General features: G+C 43.5%; 1 protein-coding gene across 2 annotated transcripts in view; it reads right to left on the bottom strand.

Moving 5' to 3' along the window:
• XPO5 (exportin 5) overlaps positions 1–13826 on the bottom strand; it is a 75807-nt gene extending 61981 nt beyond the window's left edge. Inside the window, exons 1-5 of one of the 2 annotated variants that reach the window (XM_042452212.1) lie at positions 13591–13826; positions 8354–8475; positions 7396–7468; positions 4819–4956; positions 4268–4450 (exon numbers count right to left, since the gene is read on the bottom strand). In XM_042452212.1, coding sequence (XP_042308146.1) covers positions 4268–4450; positions 4819–4956; positions 7396–7468; positions 8354–8475; positions 13591–13812 — 738 coding nt within the window. In that variant the 5' untranslated portion in view covers positions 13813–13826. The remainder of the gene's footprint in view (positions 1–4267; positions 4451–4818; positions 4957–7395; positions 7469–8353; positions 8476–13590) is intronic. The other variant, XM_042452205.1, reaches the window with a different exon arrangement.
• Positions 13827–15980: the final 2154 nt, after the last annotated feature.

Genomic DNA, 15980 nt, shown 5'->3' with positions numbered 1-15980 from the left:
AGTCAATAACAAAAGCTTGTACCGGATGTGGAAGGGGAAGGGGAGCCAATGAAGGGAGGAGAAAAGAGGAGAAATATGGTCAAAGCGGCGAGTGGATGTGACAATACGGGCAGCTGAATATTGGACAGAGATTAAAGGATGGAGGTGTGAAAGAGGAAGCCCTGTTAGAAGGAGGTTACAATAATCTAGTCGCGAAACCACTAGGGCATGGACCAGAGTCTTGGCAGTAGAGATTGAGAGGAATGGATGGATCTTGGCAATGTTGTGGAGAAAGAATCTACAGGCCTTGGCGGTGGACTGGATCTGGGGAATAAATGACAGAGAAGAGTAAAAAATGAAGCCAAGACTGCGGGCTTGATGAACCGGTTGAATAGAAGTGTCATCGACAGAAACAGAAAATGAATAATGAAGGGTGAGTTTAGGTGGAAAGACGAGAAGCTCAGTCTTAGACATGTTGAGCTTCAAGCGCCAAAGCCGCATCCACTGAGAGATGGCAGTCAGACAAGAAGAAACTTGCTGTTCAAGCCCTGTCGAAAGGTCAGGGGTGGAGAGATGCAGCTGAGTGTCGTCGGCGTACAGATGATAGGAGAAACCAAAAGAACTGATGAGTTTACCTAGGGACAGTGTGTATAGAGAGAACAGAAGGGGACCCAAGACAGAGCCCTGGGGAACTCCAACAGACAGGGGAACAGAGGATGAAGTCTGACCACCCGTGACCACTGCAAAAGATCTATCTGACAAGTAAGATTTAAACCAGTCGAGAGCAGAGTCGGAGAACCCAAGGTCAGAAAGTAAATCAACCAGGAGACAGTGATCAACAGTGTCAAAGGCCGCAGACAAATCAAGAAGAATGAGAATAGAGTAGAGACCATTTGCCTTGGCTCACAAGAGATCGTTTGAGATCTTGGTGAGGGCTGTCTCTGTAGAGTGCTGTGGGCGGAAGCCAGACTGGAAAGGGTCCAGGATGGAGTTGGTTTCAAGAAACTTAATACAGCGAGAATAAACGACCCGTTCTAGGACCTTAGAAAGAAAAGGAAGAAGAGAAATTGGATGATAGCTAGACAAAGAAGAGGGGTCAAGAGAAGGTTTCTTCAGAATTGGGGAAATGAGAGCATGTTTGAAGTCAGAAGGGAAGGAACCCATAGAGAGAGAGAGAGATTAAAGATATAGAGGAGCGAGGGCAAAAGAGAAGGGGCTATAGAGATTAGGAGATGGGAGGGAATAGGATCAAGAGAACAGGTAGTAGGTTTGGAAGAATTTAGCAGCGTAGAGAGTTCATCCAGAGAAACAGGGGGGAAACCCAGAGAGTTTATTAGTAGAAGGTACCAGGAGGTTAGTGGTAGGGGGCAAGTCGGGAGGAACTATTTCAGATCGAATAGTAGTGACTTTAGTGATGCAGTAGTTGGCGAAGTCAGTGGGGGAAAATGATGAGAAGACAGGGGGAGAGGACGGTTTTAGTAGTGTATTGAAGCAGGAGAACAAATGCTGCGGACGCCTCTCATTAGCGCATATCAGCGATTTAAAATAGTTCTGTTTTGCCATAGACAGAGCACGTGAAAAAGATAAAAGGATGAATTTATAATGAATGAAATCGGCCCGTTCCCTAGACTTTTTCCAAAGACGTTCGGCCGCTCGAGAGCAGGACCGGAATAACCTGATAGTGGGAGTGAGCCAGGGCTGAGGCCTAGTCATGGGGGAAGACACATGTACAGATACAGGAGCAAAGCCGCCGAGAGTTGAAGAAAGAGTGGAATTAAATAAAGACATTGCTGAATCAGCAGTCCCCAAGATCTAGAGAAGCGAGAGATGAATTCAAAGTCTGATTGAGATGGTCAGAGTTAACAGTCTGAAGGTCGCGGAAATGGCACTGGACAGTACGACGAGGAGGTGGGATATAAGTAAGAGTAAAAGAAATTAAATGATGGTCAGACAATGGAAAATCAGATGCCAGGTAGTCGGAAATGACGCACTTAGCAGCAAGAATTAGGTCGAGACAGTGACCAGAGGAATGGGTTGAGGAGTTAGAATGAGGCTGAAGGCCAAAAGAAGCAAACAGGGAGCTAAGGCGAGATGAAGAAGGATTGTTGGGATTGTCAAGGTGAATATTAAAGTCACCTAGGATCAGAGAAGGGACTGTATCAGATAGAAAAAACGTCAGCCAAGATTCAAAGTCAGATAGTAACTGGGTAGCAGAACCAGGAGGGCGATAGATGACAGCAACTCGGAGCTATAAAGGAAAAAAGAGTTGAATACAGTGAGACTCGAATGAAGAGAAACAATAGTTGGGGGGAAAGAAAGAACTTGAAACTGGCAGGAATTGGATAACAGTATACCGACCCCTCCTCCTCTACCCTCAGGGCGGCTTGTGTGAGTGAATGAGAGACCGCCAAAAGAAAGGGCAGCGGAGGTAGCAGTATCATGGGCTGGGAGCCAGGTTTCAGTAAGAGCGAGAAGGTTAAATGATCTAGAGAGAAAAAGATCATGGACAGCAGTCGCTTTCGGAGCAACAGAGCGACAGTTCCAGAGTGAACAGAGGAATGGAAGCTGGGAGATAGGAAGAGGTCGAATAGGGATCAGGTTAGGAGAGATGCGTGGAGCCATGGGAAGGAAAGGATTCAGTAAGCAATAATCAAAAGAAGAGAAGATAACAATGACAAAAGTAGGAATATAATAGCCAACTGTACTTGATAATATTGCCTAAATACCATAAGGCACAAGGGATTTAATAGAGAAGGAAGGGGTGGGATTGGAAGCCTTTGCTCAAGGTCCCAGCTGCTGGGAGTGATGGAAGAAGAGGTGGCTGATGGATGCAGGGAAGGAAAGCTCTATCCCTTGAGGCAGGCCCGATAGATCAGACTCAATCCTCAGATGGATATAGGAATGGGAGGCCCTTTCCCTTGAGGCGGGCCTGGTGGATGAAAGTCACTCCTCAGATGGATGTAGGAAAGAGAGGCCCTTTCCGCTGAGGGAGGCCTGGTGGATGAAAGTCACTCCTCAGATGGCTGCAGGGAGGACGATCTAGAGACAGTTGAAGGTGTTACTGGCTCTCTCTTCCTGTGGAAGGATCCACTGCAGGCAGGGAGGGCGATCTAGAGACAGTTGAAGGTGTTACTGGCTCTCTCTTCCTGTGGAAGGATCCACTGCAGGCAGGGAGGGCGATCTAGAGACAGTTGAAGGTGTTACTGGCTCTCTCTTCCTGTGGAAGGATCCACTGCAGGCAGGGAGGGCGATCTAGAGACAGTTGAAGGTGTTACTGGCTCTCTCTTCCTGTGGAAGGATCCACTGCAGGCAGGGAGGGCGATCTAGAGACAGTTGAAGGTGTTACTGGCTCTCTCTTCCTGTGGAAGGATCCACTGCAGGCAGGGAGGGCGATCTAGAGACAGTTGAAGGTGTTACTGGCTCTCTCTTCCTGTGGAAGGATCCACTGCAGGCAGGGAGGGCGATCTAGAGACAGTTGAAGGTGTTACTGGCTCTCTCTTCCTGTGGAAGGATCCACTGCAGGCAGGGAGGGCGATCTAGAGACAGTTGAAGGTGTTACTGGCTCTCTCTTCCTGTGGAAGGATCCACTGCAGGCAGGGAGGGCGATCTAGAGACAGTTGAAGGTGTTACTGGCTCTCTCTTCCTGTGGAAGGATCCACTGCAGGCAGGGAGGGCGATCTAGAGACAGTTGAAGGTGTTACTGGCTCTCTCTTCCTGTGGAAGGATCCACTGCAGGCAGGGAGGGCGATCTAGAGACAGTTGAAGGTGTTACTGGCTCTCTCTTCCTGTGGAAGGATCCACTGCAGGCAGGGAGGGCGATCTAGAGACAGTTGAAGGTGTTACTGGCTCTCTCTTCCTGTGGAAGGATCCACTGCAGGCAGGGAGGGCGATCTAGAGACAGTTGAAGGTGTTACTGGCTCTCTCTTCCTGTGGAAGGATCCACTGCAGGCAGGGAGGGCGATCTAGAGACAGTTGAAGGTGTTACTGGCTCTCTCTTCCTGTGGAAGGATCCACTGCAGGCAGGGAGGGCGATCTAGAGACAGTTGAAGGTGTTACTGGCTCTCTCTTCCTGTGGAAGGATCCACTGCAGGCAGGGAGGGCAGTCTAGAGACAGTTGAAGGTGTTAGTGGCTCTCTCTTCCTGTGGAAGGTTCCACTGCAGGCAGGAAGAGCGATCTAGATACAGTTAAAGGTGTTACTGGCTCTCTCTTCCTGTGGAAGGATCTACTGCAGGCGATAATCATAAGGATCTTCAGTCTTAATCAATCCAACAGAAGGGAAACACTTACCATGCGTCTGTACTTGTTAACATTCTGTTGCAGGGTGTTGAGCAGGAAGCTAAAGATCTTGTCCATGTTCTGGGTGAGAGTTTGCTGGATATCCCGTCGTCGCTGGGCTGGCAGAGTCTGGAATGTTACCACGTCTTCTGCCAAGCGCAGAAGTATGAACATCACCAGTTCTGTCTGCGTCTCCTAAAGTAAAAAACAAAGAAAACACCTGAAGATACAAACAACATTAATATAAAGGTAATCTTTGGAGAGAGCATTTATGGATCATACAAAAGGATTCATGTATATATGGTGCTTCTATTGTTTGATGTCATTAATGGCTACAGAAACAAATTCTGAAAAGGTGCAGCAATCTGGGATGTTTTATATATCTTTCTAAACTTTTGTATGTCTTTTAAACTATTTCATACTGTCTTATGCAGTGATTTGGTGTTTATTTATTTTTTTAATTGAGAAGCTTTTTTAATTGGCCCAGGCCTTGTGGGAAAAAGGTGGAATACAAAATAAGTATGTATGTAAGTAAATAAATAGATGTAAAATGCATGCTATACTCCTTGTTTGGAGAGTGTGTCCAGCTCCTTTAACATGTCTGGCCAGTGCTGGGGCCATTCACGCTTGATCATCTCCACCACGATGCGAGAAACAACATCCTTAATGTGACTTTCTTCCTCCAAAATATTCTGTGTACCCTGTGAACAAGACACTTGAGAGTTACAAAATGGAAGAAAATAGACAGATAATCCACTATTTACAAGCCTATCGGCTGAAAAATAATTGAAGAATCCTCCCTTTAAAATTATGCAATCACATTAATATAACCTGCTACTGTTGAGAAATCTAATGCATTAAGACAACTGTTACTTTAACAAAAAAATCTCTTTGCATTTTGTCTTGAGTGAAACAGTTCACAGCCAGACAGGTCAATAAGCTAAGGAGTGTCTGGATTTTGATATAATTTCCCTCTATAATTCTGTTTCTACAGATATGATGGAAACTTCGCACAAGGCAAGCCTCCAGCTATAGTCCTTCCTTATAAATACCAAACTGTCAAACCAGAAAAGCTAAACAAGGTTAAGCCCAGTTAATGTTTTGATGAGAGGCCTCCATGGAATACCAGGGATCTCCAGGTAGGTCCAGGAAAGAATCCTGCCTAAAACTCTGGAGTGTCTGTGAACTAAAGCTGACAACAGTGGGCTAGATGAAGCAATAACCAACTCAGTAATAAGCCAGCTTTTTATATTCTTATGATAAATATGGGTTCTCTATCACACAGGTAAGAATATCTTAGGACAATATGGGAAGAGGATTTAGGACAAACAATAAATGTTCATGAATGGGAGAAAATTTGGAATCAACGTCATTTAAAAAATTTATCCATATGAATAAAAGAGAATTATTATAAAATAATTTGGAGATGGTATTTAATGCCAGTAAGGATAAGCCATATAAATAAGAATGATTCAAGGCTATGTTGGAGGGGGTGCCAAGAAATAGGCATTTATATTCATATGTGATGGGGCTGTAGAATTGTAAATAAATTTTTACAAATAGTATTTAAAGAAATAAAAGAAATAATAGAAATTGATCTAGAATTTAGTCCAAAGATAGCATTATTATCTACATATGACAAGATTAATTGCACCCAGGCTATAAATAAAGGATTTAATTACAAATTTATTAACAGCCACGAGACTAATGATAGCAAAAAAGTGGAAAGATCTGGGAGATCTACAAATACAAGATTGGTATAAAGAGATATGGCAAAAAGCAATTAATGATAACTTAACTTGTGGAATTAAGGTAAAAAAAGGAATAATGAAGAGAAATGATTGTGAAGCAATGTACAAAAGGCTTCAGCAAAAGAAGGAGGTGTTTTACCCCCAGAGGAAGAATTACAATTTTGGAGGGTAGAGTAATAAGAAGATAGCAGGTTCTGGTGATGGGGAGCACTTGGGGGGGAGGGGGAAATGAAAAAGAAAAAGAATTGAAAAATGAATTAATGATAAAATTAATGGTATTATACCTTTATGTGATTATGAAAAGTATATGATGAAAGGAAATAAGAATTAGATTTAGATAAAGTACTAAAGAATGGGATATAATGGCCTGTTACAGACTGCCAAAATAAAGCTGCTTTGGGTCTCTTTGAAGGTATGCTATTTGAATGATGCGTGGGTCCTAAGAGTCCGGAGGTTGCGCCAAAGCCACACTCCATTCCTAAGCACTGGAGTGCAGCTTTGGTGCAGCTTCTGGATTCTTCAGATGCATGCTTCATTTAAACAGCATACCTCCAAAGAGACCCGAAGCAGCTTTATTTTGGCAGTCTGTAACAGGGCAATGTGATATATCATATATATGTGGAATATTATGTAGAAGTTTTCATATATTATTGTAAGTAGTATAATACTAATAAAGTTTTTTTAAAAAAAGAAAAAGAAAACTGCAATCAATATAATAAATCCTTTTATTTTTAAAGTGAATAAGCCTCAGTTTCAAACTAAAGTGAAATCAGACTTTGGCTGGTGACACCTTTCCTCAAAAATATTCTACCATTAAAAGATAACTTAGCTATTTATCCAGAAACACTCCTGTGTTAGTCTTGAATATAAGTACGCAAAGGGATCTTGTAGCATCTTTGAGACCAACTGTGCAAAAGAAACTATAGCATTAGCTTTCATTAGAGGAAGTAGACCAAGGCCCGGTACAGACAGGCCGTTTGCGCCAATATTAGGGCTCGATAGGGCACAGCATCCATATTCGCCGAGCCCTAATATTGGCACCCTTACGTCACAAGGCTGTGGCCCCGTCCACGGGGTGCAGCCGAGTGACGTAAATGCACCCGAGTGTCCAAACGGCTCTGGATGGAAGAATCGTCATAGGGCTGTGTTGCAGCCCTTATGACGCTTCAAAAAAGGAGCTGTCTAGAGCAACTCCTTTTGGAGGTTACGTCTATGCTGCAGCATGCGGATGCTGCAGCACAGACGCGGGGCTTACAGAGACGGCTTTTAGACACCTGTCTGTACTGCCCCCAAGTCTACAAAAGTTTATGCTACAATTGGTTTCGCAGTTAGTCTCAAAAGTGCTACAAGATCCCTTAGCCAGTTATTGTCACAAATAGGCAGACTCACATTAGATATGAGCCCCATCACATTGTTCTTCAAATACACTTTCTCAAGCCGAGTCATAGTGTTCCAGCGGAACCTGTCCAACAAAACACAAAGTTGTCAATTCTACATTATAATAAAAAGTGTATCATGCTTAATTTGGCTACTGTTGGTGTGAAAAAGTGAAGACTGACTTATATTTCTCCACTGGAATCTGCCCTATAAAACACAGAGGAAACATCAACACAGAAAGTAGACTGCTTGGAGCTTTTTATTTTAGAAAAAAAGTGATTAGCTGCTCACCCCATATGAATTTACTCAAAAGGAAGTGTATCCCAATTTGACTTATTTACTCCTAGTTAAGTGAACATAAAATTGCAACAAAGAGGAGGAGCATAATAAAGATTTATAAAATTATGCATAGTGCAAACATTGGTGAATAATGAAAACAGTTTCTTCCTCTTTTAAGAAGAGAACATGAGGTTATCCAATCAAATTGACTAGTGGTAGACTCAAACAAGGCAAAAACAGAAGTACGTCATCACACAGTGTAATGAATTTATGGAATTTGTGCCTTGAGATGTGTTGCCAGTCAAACTTCAGATGGCTTTAAAAGGAGGATACAAACTCATTAAGAGGGTCTGTCAATAGGAAGCAGGAGCAATAAAAAGGTAAAAGTTAAGGTAAAGGTATCTCTTCTGGAGTTTGAGAAATACCATGAAAGAGAGGACCAAATAACTAGTATATTGGTAGCACCACTAAGAAAAAAAAAGGCAGACATCAAAGCTACACACACAACAAATAAGATACCACATTTGCCTAACATTATACACCTTTCTTTCAGATGCCATTGGGTCCTCTATGATAAACTAAAGCAAAATTATAACTAAAGATAATTCTGACAAGTGGAAGTCTGACTTTCTCCTTGAAAACTTAAAAAAATTATAGTGTCAGAGTGTGTTGTTCATCTGATCTTTCTTACTTCACCACATGTTCCAGGATCTGAAGACCAAAGTGCCGTACGATAGCAGTCTGAGTTTTCTCTGCCAGCTTCAACCCACATGGAACACACACTGGACTTTTTTCTTTAAATTCTTCACAGAACTGAAATGTGAAAAATATTTTTTAAAGTAAACAAGAATATCCTTCCTACAGGAGAAAATCATGATGTGAAGATACCAACACATCAAAAGTAATGCTTGATTCTAATATCAAAATGTTAAACTTATTAAAATCTGTCTCTCACAGCTGTTCTAAGAATGTGGAGAATGAAATGATTTTTGCAACATGGTTATGATCTTGTACTTTATGCTTATCTTAGTTAAAACTCTGGTGCACTTCCTAGCTTTGCACAGGCTTTTAGATTAATGACCACTAAGATTATGTTGTATTTGTTACTTCTTTTCTACTTTGTAATTTAATAAGTGGGAACAATCATAAAACTCAATAGACTTCCCTCTTCCTCACACCTGCTTTATGAGTATATGTTTCATTGACGAGAATAGGCTCCACATCTTCCTTGTACACATTTACAGTATTGCCTAGGTTCCAGTGGACCTTCCTCATTTCTCATTTTCTCCCTACACATTTTCTTCCCTTTCTTCCAGTTCACTCCCTCCATTAAGTTACATCTGCTGCCATTAATAGTTTATATGGACTCGCTTCTTGCTTTCTGCCTCAATTTCAAATTCCTAGATCTTACACTAAAAGATTTTGAATAACCCCCCATAAAACTTCTCATTTCCATGTTTCCTTTACTATTGTCTCCTTTATGCATAAACTCATGAGATACTGGGGCTCTGGTATCACAACAAACTACACATCCCAGAATTCCGTATCACTGAGCCATGGTGTTAAAGTAGTGTCAAATTGGATTATTTCTGCAGTGTGGATGCAGCCCAAGCCTTTGTCCATTTCCTGTTCCTGTTTCATCTCCTCACTCCATGAATCATAGAATCGTAGAGTTGGAAGAAACCGCAAGGGCCATCCAGTCCAACCCCCTGCCATGCAGGAAATCCAAATCAAAGCATCCCTGACAGATGGCCATCCAGCCTCTGTTTAAAGACCTCCAAGGAAGGAGACTCTATCACCCTCCGAGGGAGTGCATTCCACTGTCGAACAGCCCTCACTGTCAGGAAGTTCCTCCTAATGTTGAGGTGGAATCTCTTTTCCTGTAGCTTGCATCCATTGTTCCGGGTCCTGTTCTCTGGAGCAGCAGAAAACAAGCTTGCTCCCTCTTCAATATGACATCCTTTCAAATATTTAAACAGGGCTATCATATCACCTCTTAACCTTCTTTTCTCCAGGCTAAACATCCCCAGCTACCTAAGTCTTTCCTCATAGGGCATGGTTTCCAGACCCTTCACCATTTTTGTCACCCTCCTTTGGACACGCTCCAGTTTCTCAATGTCCTTTCTGAATTGTGGTGCCCAGAACTGGACACAATATTCTAGGTGGGGCCTGACCAAAGCAGAATACAGTGGCACTATTACTTCTCTTGATCTAGACACTATACTGCTATTGATGCAGCCTAAAATAGCATTGGCTTTTTTAGCTGCCGCATCACACTGTTCACTCATGTTCAACTTGTGGTCTACTTGGACTCCTAGATCCCTTTCACACGTAGTTTCATTCAGCCAGGTGTCACCCATCCTATATCTGTGCATTTTATTTTTCCGCCCTAAGTGCAATACCTTACATTTCTCTGTGTTGAATTTCATTTTGTTAGCTTTGGCTCAGCTTTCTAGTCTATTCAGGTCATTTTGAATCTTGATCCTATCCTCTGGGGTATTAGCTATTCCCCCTAATTTGGTGTCATCTGCAAATTTGATAAGTATGCTCCCAATTCTGTCATCCAGGTCATTGATAAAGATGTTGAATAGCACTGGGCCCAGGACAGAGGCCTGTGAGACCCCACTGGTCACTTCTCTAGGATGAAAAGGAGCCATTGTTGAGCACCCTTTGGGTTCAGCCGGTCAAACAGTTACAAATCCATGTAACAGTTACCTTGTCTATCCCACATTTTACAAGCTTGTTTGCAAGAATGTCATGGGAAACCTTGTCAAAGGACTTAGTGAAATCAAGATATACTATATCCACAGCATACCCTTCATCTACCAAGCTGGTAATTTTATCAAAGAAAGAGATTAGGTTTGTCTGGCATGACTTGTTTCTCTGAAACCCATGTTGACTTTTTTGTGATTATGGCATTGCCTTCTAGATGTTCACAGACTCTCTGTTTAATGATCTGCTCCAGAATCTTTCCTGGTATTGATGTCAGACTAACTGGACAATAATTGGTAGTGCTACATCTTTTATTTTCTGACTTACTGTAATTCTGCCTGCAGAATTCCTGTTTCTACAAATGTCCACAGACATAGCACAGCAATACCACAACTGAATTGTTGTTGCATGCCTTCAAGTCATTTTTGACTTATGGTAACCCTATCACTGAGTTTTCTTGGCAAGTTCTGTTCAGAGGGTGTTTGCCTTTGCCTTTCTCAAAAGGCTGAAAGAGTGTGATCTTCCCAAGGTCAGTGATCTTTCATGGTTGAGCAAGAATTCAAATTCTGGTCTCCAGAGCCATAGGTCTAATCTGTACTGCAGAAATGCATTTTACACTATTTTAATTGCCATGGCTCGGTGCTATGGAATTCTGAGAATCGCATTTTGTTGTGGTACAGGAACCCTTTGACAAAATCTAAATATCTCACAAAACACAAATCCCAGAATTCCACAGCACTGAGCTATGACAGTTAAAGCAATGTCAAACTGCATTATTTCTGGAGCGCAAATAAGACCACAGTCCAGGACTCAAGCCACTACCCCATGCTGGCTCTCTGTTCTCCTATTCCTGTTTCATCATTTCCCACCTTTCTGTGTATTGTTTTGGTCAGAGTAGGTGGCTAAGACAAGGAAGAGATATGGTACAATCCTAAGGCCAGTTGTGGTAATTAGTTATCAAGGGAGATGATCAGTCTCCCATATCTCAGGTCGCTTCCGGTCACATCTTGGAAAAGTTCCTTTTTTTATATCACAATTCCTAGAATTTCCCCAGCCAGCAGAGCCAATCTGGAGCACACATTTTTTGCTGTTGTTAACTGCCTTTGAGTCAGTTTCGACCCATGGTGACCCTATGAATGAGGAACCTCCAAGTCACCCTATCCTCAACTGTCCTGTTAGTTCCCGCAGATTGATGGCCATGACTTCTCTGATTGAGTCTATCCATCTGGAATGCAGTCTTCCTCTTTTCCTGTTGCCCTCCACAGGCATTATAATATTTTCTAATGAGTCCTTTCTTCTGGAAAGGATGCCCTATGAGGAGCAACTTAGCGAGCTGGGTATGTTTAGCCTGAGGAAAAGAGGGTTAAGAGATGACACGAAAGCCCTTTTTATTCGAAGGGATGTCATGCTGAGGATTGAGCATGCTTGTTTTCTGCAGCTCCAGAGAACAGGACTCGGAGCAATGGATGCAAGTTACAGGCAATAAGATTCCACCTAAACCTTAGGAAAAACCTCTTGAAGGTAAGAGCTGTTTGACAGTGGAACACACTCCTTCGAAGTCTACTTTTTTGGAGGTTTTTAAACAGAGGCTGGATGGCCATCTGTCCGGGGTGTTTTGATTCTGTGTTCCTGCATGGCAGGGGCATAGACTGGATGGCTGTTGGGGTCTCTTTCAACTCTAAGATTCTCATGGTATGTCCAAACTAGAGCAACCTCAGTTTAGTTACTGCTTCCAGGGAGAGTTAAGGTCTGATCTCCTCTAGGGCATCTCCATTGTGTTTTTTTTAGCCCTCCGCAATATTTATTCTCATCACTCTTCTCTGGCACCACATCTCCAACGAGTTGATTTTCTTCTTATCTGATTTCTCCACTGCCCAACTCTCACAAACTTACATAGAAATGGGAAGTATTGCTTACACATTCCTCATCCCAAAACCAAAGCCTTCAACTTCCAGCCCAAGCCCCAGCAACAGGTGTGCAGGGTGGCCCAACTTGCTCCTCTTTTCCCAGGACATCTCCTACATTTCAGCCTTCAGTCCAGGAAGAATTCCAAAATGTCCTCCATTTTCAGAAGGACAAAGCAGCATGGATTTACATTTATGTGCAGGCTGACCAGACTCCCTCCTTTTCCAGGACATGTCCTCCACTTCTACCTTCTGTCCAGGAGAAATTACAAACTGTCCTCCGTTTTGACCAGGACGAAGAAGCATGAATTGACGTTTATAGCCAGTGCAACCAGACATCCTCCTTTTCCAGGACGTCCCCTCAATCCCAGCCTTCTGTCCAGGACGGATCTCCTCCATTTCAAACTTTTGTCCAGGAGGAATTCCAAACTGCCCTCCATTCTGACTAGGCATCATGACTTAGAAGCATAAAGGTACATGTGTGTGAAGAAGGATTTTCCCTCTAAGGCTCTGCAGAGCCTTCTCCTTCTTTGTGGGGAGGAGGACAGATGGCCACCCTCCAGGTGTGGGGAAACCAGGAGCTTTGGGCTCCTGAGCCAAACCGCCAGAGCAAAAAGGTTGGGAGGCAGCCAGTTACCCAGCCAGGTGGGCAAGGTGCCCAGCAATTAATTGGAGGGAGAGAGGGAGGGTCGGATGGAGGAGACCCAGAGGGGGCTGTGGAGCCCAGGAAACTGTGGGGGTGGGATAAAGACACAGAGTGTCCATCTGACTGAAGAGGTGGGAGAGAAGCAAAACATCATCATCATCATCATCATCATCATTATTATTATTATAAAGCCATGCATGAATCCAGGGCTGCAAGAGAGATTTTGCTGCAAGGTGTCTCGAAGGAGCCGCATGTACCCGCTTCCCTAGAGCGCTTTGAGGGATGTACTGTACTAAAACAAACGGCAGGACTCGCCATAGGGAATCATTGGGAAAGACGTGCCCATGGTTTCCTAGGGGTGAGTATGGCTTCCCTATGGGCACTATTCCCCAATGATGATTCTCTATGGGCAAGGACTGCCAGACCTCGCCCTTTGAGTGTAGGGTTACCACTCTGGAGGCTCCGGGTTCGGATCCTGGCTCAGCCGCCATGGAAGCCCGCCTTGGCCAAGAAGGGACACTCTCCCAGCCTCCCTCTGCGCCAGTCCTGCCAAGAACAGCCCAGGATGAGGCCGGTCGCCAGGGGCCGGAGACAACAATAACGCTCTGCCTCTCTCTGTGGCTCCTCGAAGGAGGCCCCAGGCGGCGGGGCGCGGGGGCGGGCTACCTTGAGGGCCTCCAGGCGGTAGCGCTGCGTGGAAGCCGGGTCCATGGTCACCGTCACCGCCTTGACCAGCTGCTCGCAGAGAGTGTTCACGGGGTCCCAAGACATGATCCCGAGGCTGCGGCGAAAGAAAGACGGTAGGCCCCGTTGCCTCGGGCAACCAGGGAATTGGGGAGAGGGGCAGCCAAGGGCAGCACTGCGCAGGCGCCAACCAGCGACGGACATTGGCTGGTTTCCCCTTTGGGACCATAGAGACGCTCTGGGCCGCTCTGGGCAGCTCTATGGTTGAGACGTAGAGCTAAAAGGTGGTAGAGTGCCATGTGCTTCATAGACTTGCCTGCATAGATCATGAAAGGCTATGGAAAGCCCTTGAAGACACGGGAGTGCCAACAGCCCTGACAGCCCTGATGAGGAATCTGTACTCAGGACTAGCTGTCAGAAGGGAAGACGGAGAAACAGAGTGGTTCCCAGTTGGCAAAGGGGTCAGGCAAGGCTGCAGCCTTTCACCCTATCTGTTCAACTCGTATGCAGAACATATTGTAAGAATTATTATTATTATTGTTATTATTTAGAAATATTATTATTATTAATGTTACAAATATTATTACTATTTATAATTTAGAAATATTATTATTTAGAAATATTATTAATATTATATTATATTACTATAGTATTATATTATATAATAGTATTATATTACAAATACTATTATTATTAATAATGTTATTAACATTGTTATTAATTTAGAATTATTATTATTATTATTTAGAAATAAATATTATTATTATTATTATTATTATTATTATTATTATTATTAAAGCAGGCTTGAACACAGGAGGAGGAGGAGTAAAAAGAGGAGGAAGGAATATCAACAATCTAAGATACACAGATGACACCATAATACAGTCAGCCCTCCTTATCTGTGGATATTTTTATCCACGGATTCAAGCATCCACAGCTTTAAAATATTCAAAAAAAAAAAAGTATAAATTCCAAATAGTAAACCTTGATTTTGCCACTTTATATAAGGAGCACCATTTTGCTATGCCATTATATTTAATGGTACTTGAGCATCTACAGGTTTTGTTATCCACGGGGGGCCCCTGGAACCAAATCCCGGTGGATAATGAGGACCCACTGTATGCAGAAGATATTGTAAGAAAAGCAGGCCTGGACACAGAAAGAGGAGGAAGGAGTATCAACAACAAAGATATGCAGACGACACCATCATACTAGCAGAAAACCTCCCAGACCTGGAACAGCTACTAAAGAAGATCAAGGAAGAACGCACAAAGGCAGGCTTATTGCTGAACATAAAGAAAACAAAAATAATGACCACAGAGAATCTACACAAGTTCAACCCAGACAATGAAGAAATAGAAATACAGTGGTACCCCGGGATACGAAATCACTGCCTTACGAAATTTCCGGGTTACGAAAAAAATCCATTAGAAAAAACTGTTTTGGGTTACGAAAAATTTTTTTGGTGCTTTTCGGCGCTTTTTCACACGGAATCGCGGCTTCCAGCGCTAGCGCCTATGGCAATTTCGGCTTGCGAAAGATTTCGGGTTACGAAGGGCTCCGCGGAACGGATTACTTTCGTAACCCGGGGTACCACTGTAGTTAAAAAGTTCTCATATCTGGGATCAAACACTGATGGAAATGGGGACTGTAGTCAGGAAATCAGAAGAAGATTAAGAATGGGGAGGGTGGCTATGAAAGAACTAGAAAAGATCCTAAAACGCAGAGATATACAACTGAGCAGAAACATTAGAATCGCACAAGCCATCGTATTCCCCATTACCCTGAATGGATGTGAGAGCTGGACAGTTAAGAGAGAAGATAGGAGGAAAATCCATTCATGTTGTCCAGGCTACTTGGCAGACGGATCTCTCTGTATGATCTGGCCTAGCCTCTGAGACCCTCTGGAGAGGCCCTTCTTCTCTCAGTCCCACCGCCATCACAAGCACGGTTGATGGGGACGCGAGAGAGGGCCTTCTCGGTGGTCTGTCCATAGACTAGTGGTTCCCAAAATTTGGTCCTCCAGATGGTTTGGACTTCAGCTCCCAGAATTCCCGACCGTTGCCAAGTTGGTTGGGGCTTCTGGGACTTGAAGTACAGAACACTTGGAGGACCAAAGCTTGGAAACAAACCACTGCCCTACACTCTGGAACTCTATTGCCAGGGAGGCAAAATGGCCCCCTGCCTGCTGTCAGCACTTATGTAATTGGCAGGCAAAGGCACTTTAAAATAAACCCATTATTATTATTATACGTTCTTATTCAGGCAGTTTTTAAAAAGAGGAGTATTTAAAGTACCGGCTGGGGATGTTGTACTGCTTTAACTGTCCTGTTTTTAAGCGCTTTCATCTTTTATTCCTGAGTAACGTGTTT

The sequence above is a fragment of the Sceloporus undulatus genome, chromosome 1, assembly GCF_019175285.1.
Source record: "Sceloporus undulatus isolate JIND9_A2432 ecotype Alabama chromosome 1, SceUnd_v1.1, whole genome shotgun sequence".
NCBI lineage: Eukaryota > Metazoa > Chordata > Lepidosauria > Squamata > Phrynosomatidae > Sceloporus > Sceloporus undulatus.
Note: the sequence above shows the minus strand (reverse complement) of the source record. Positions and strands in the feature narration are given on the sequence as shown.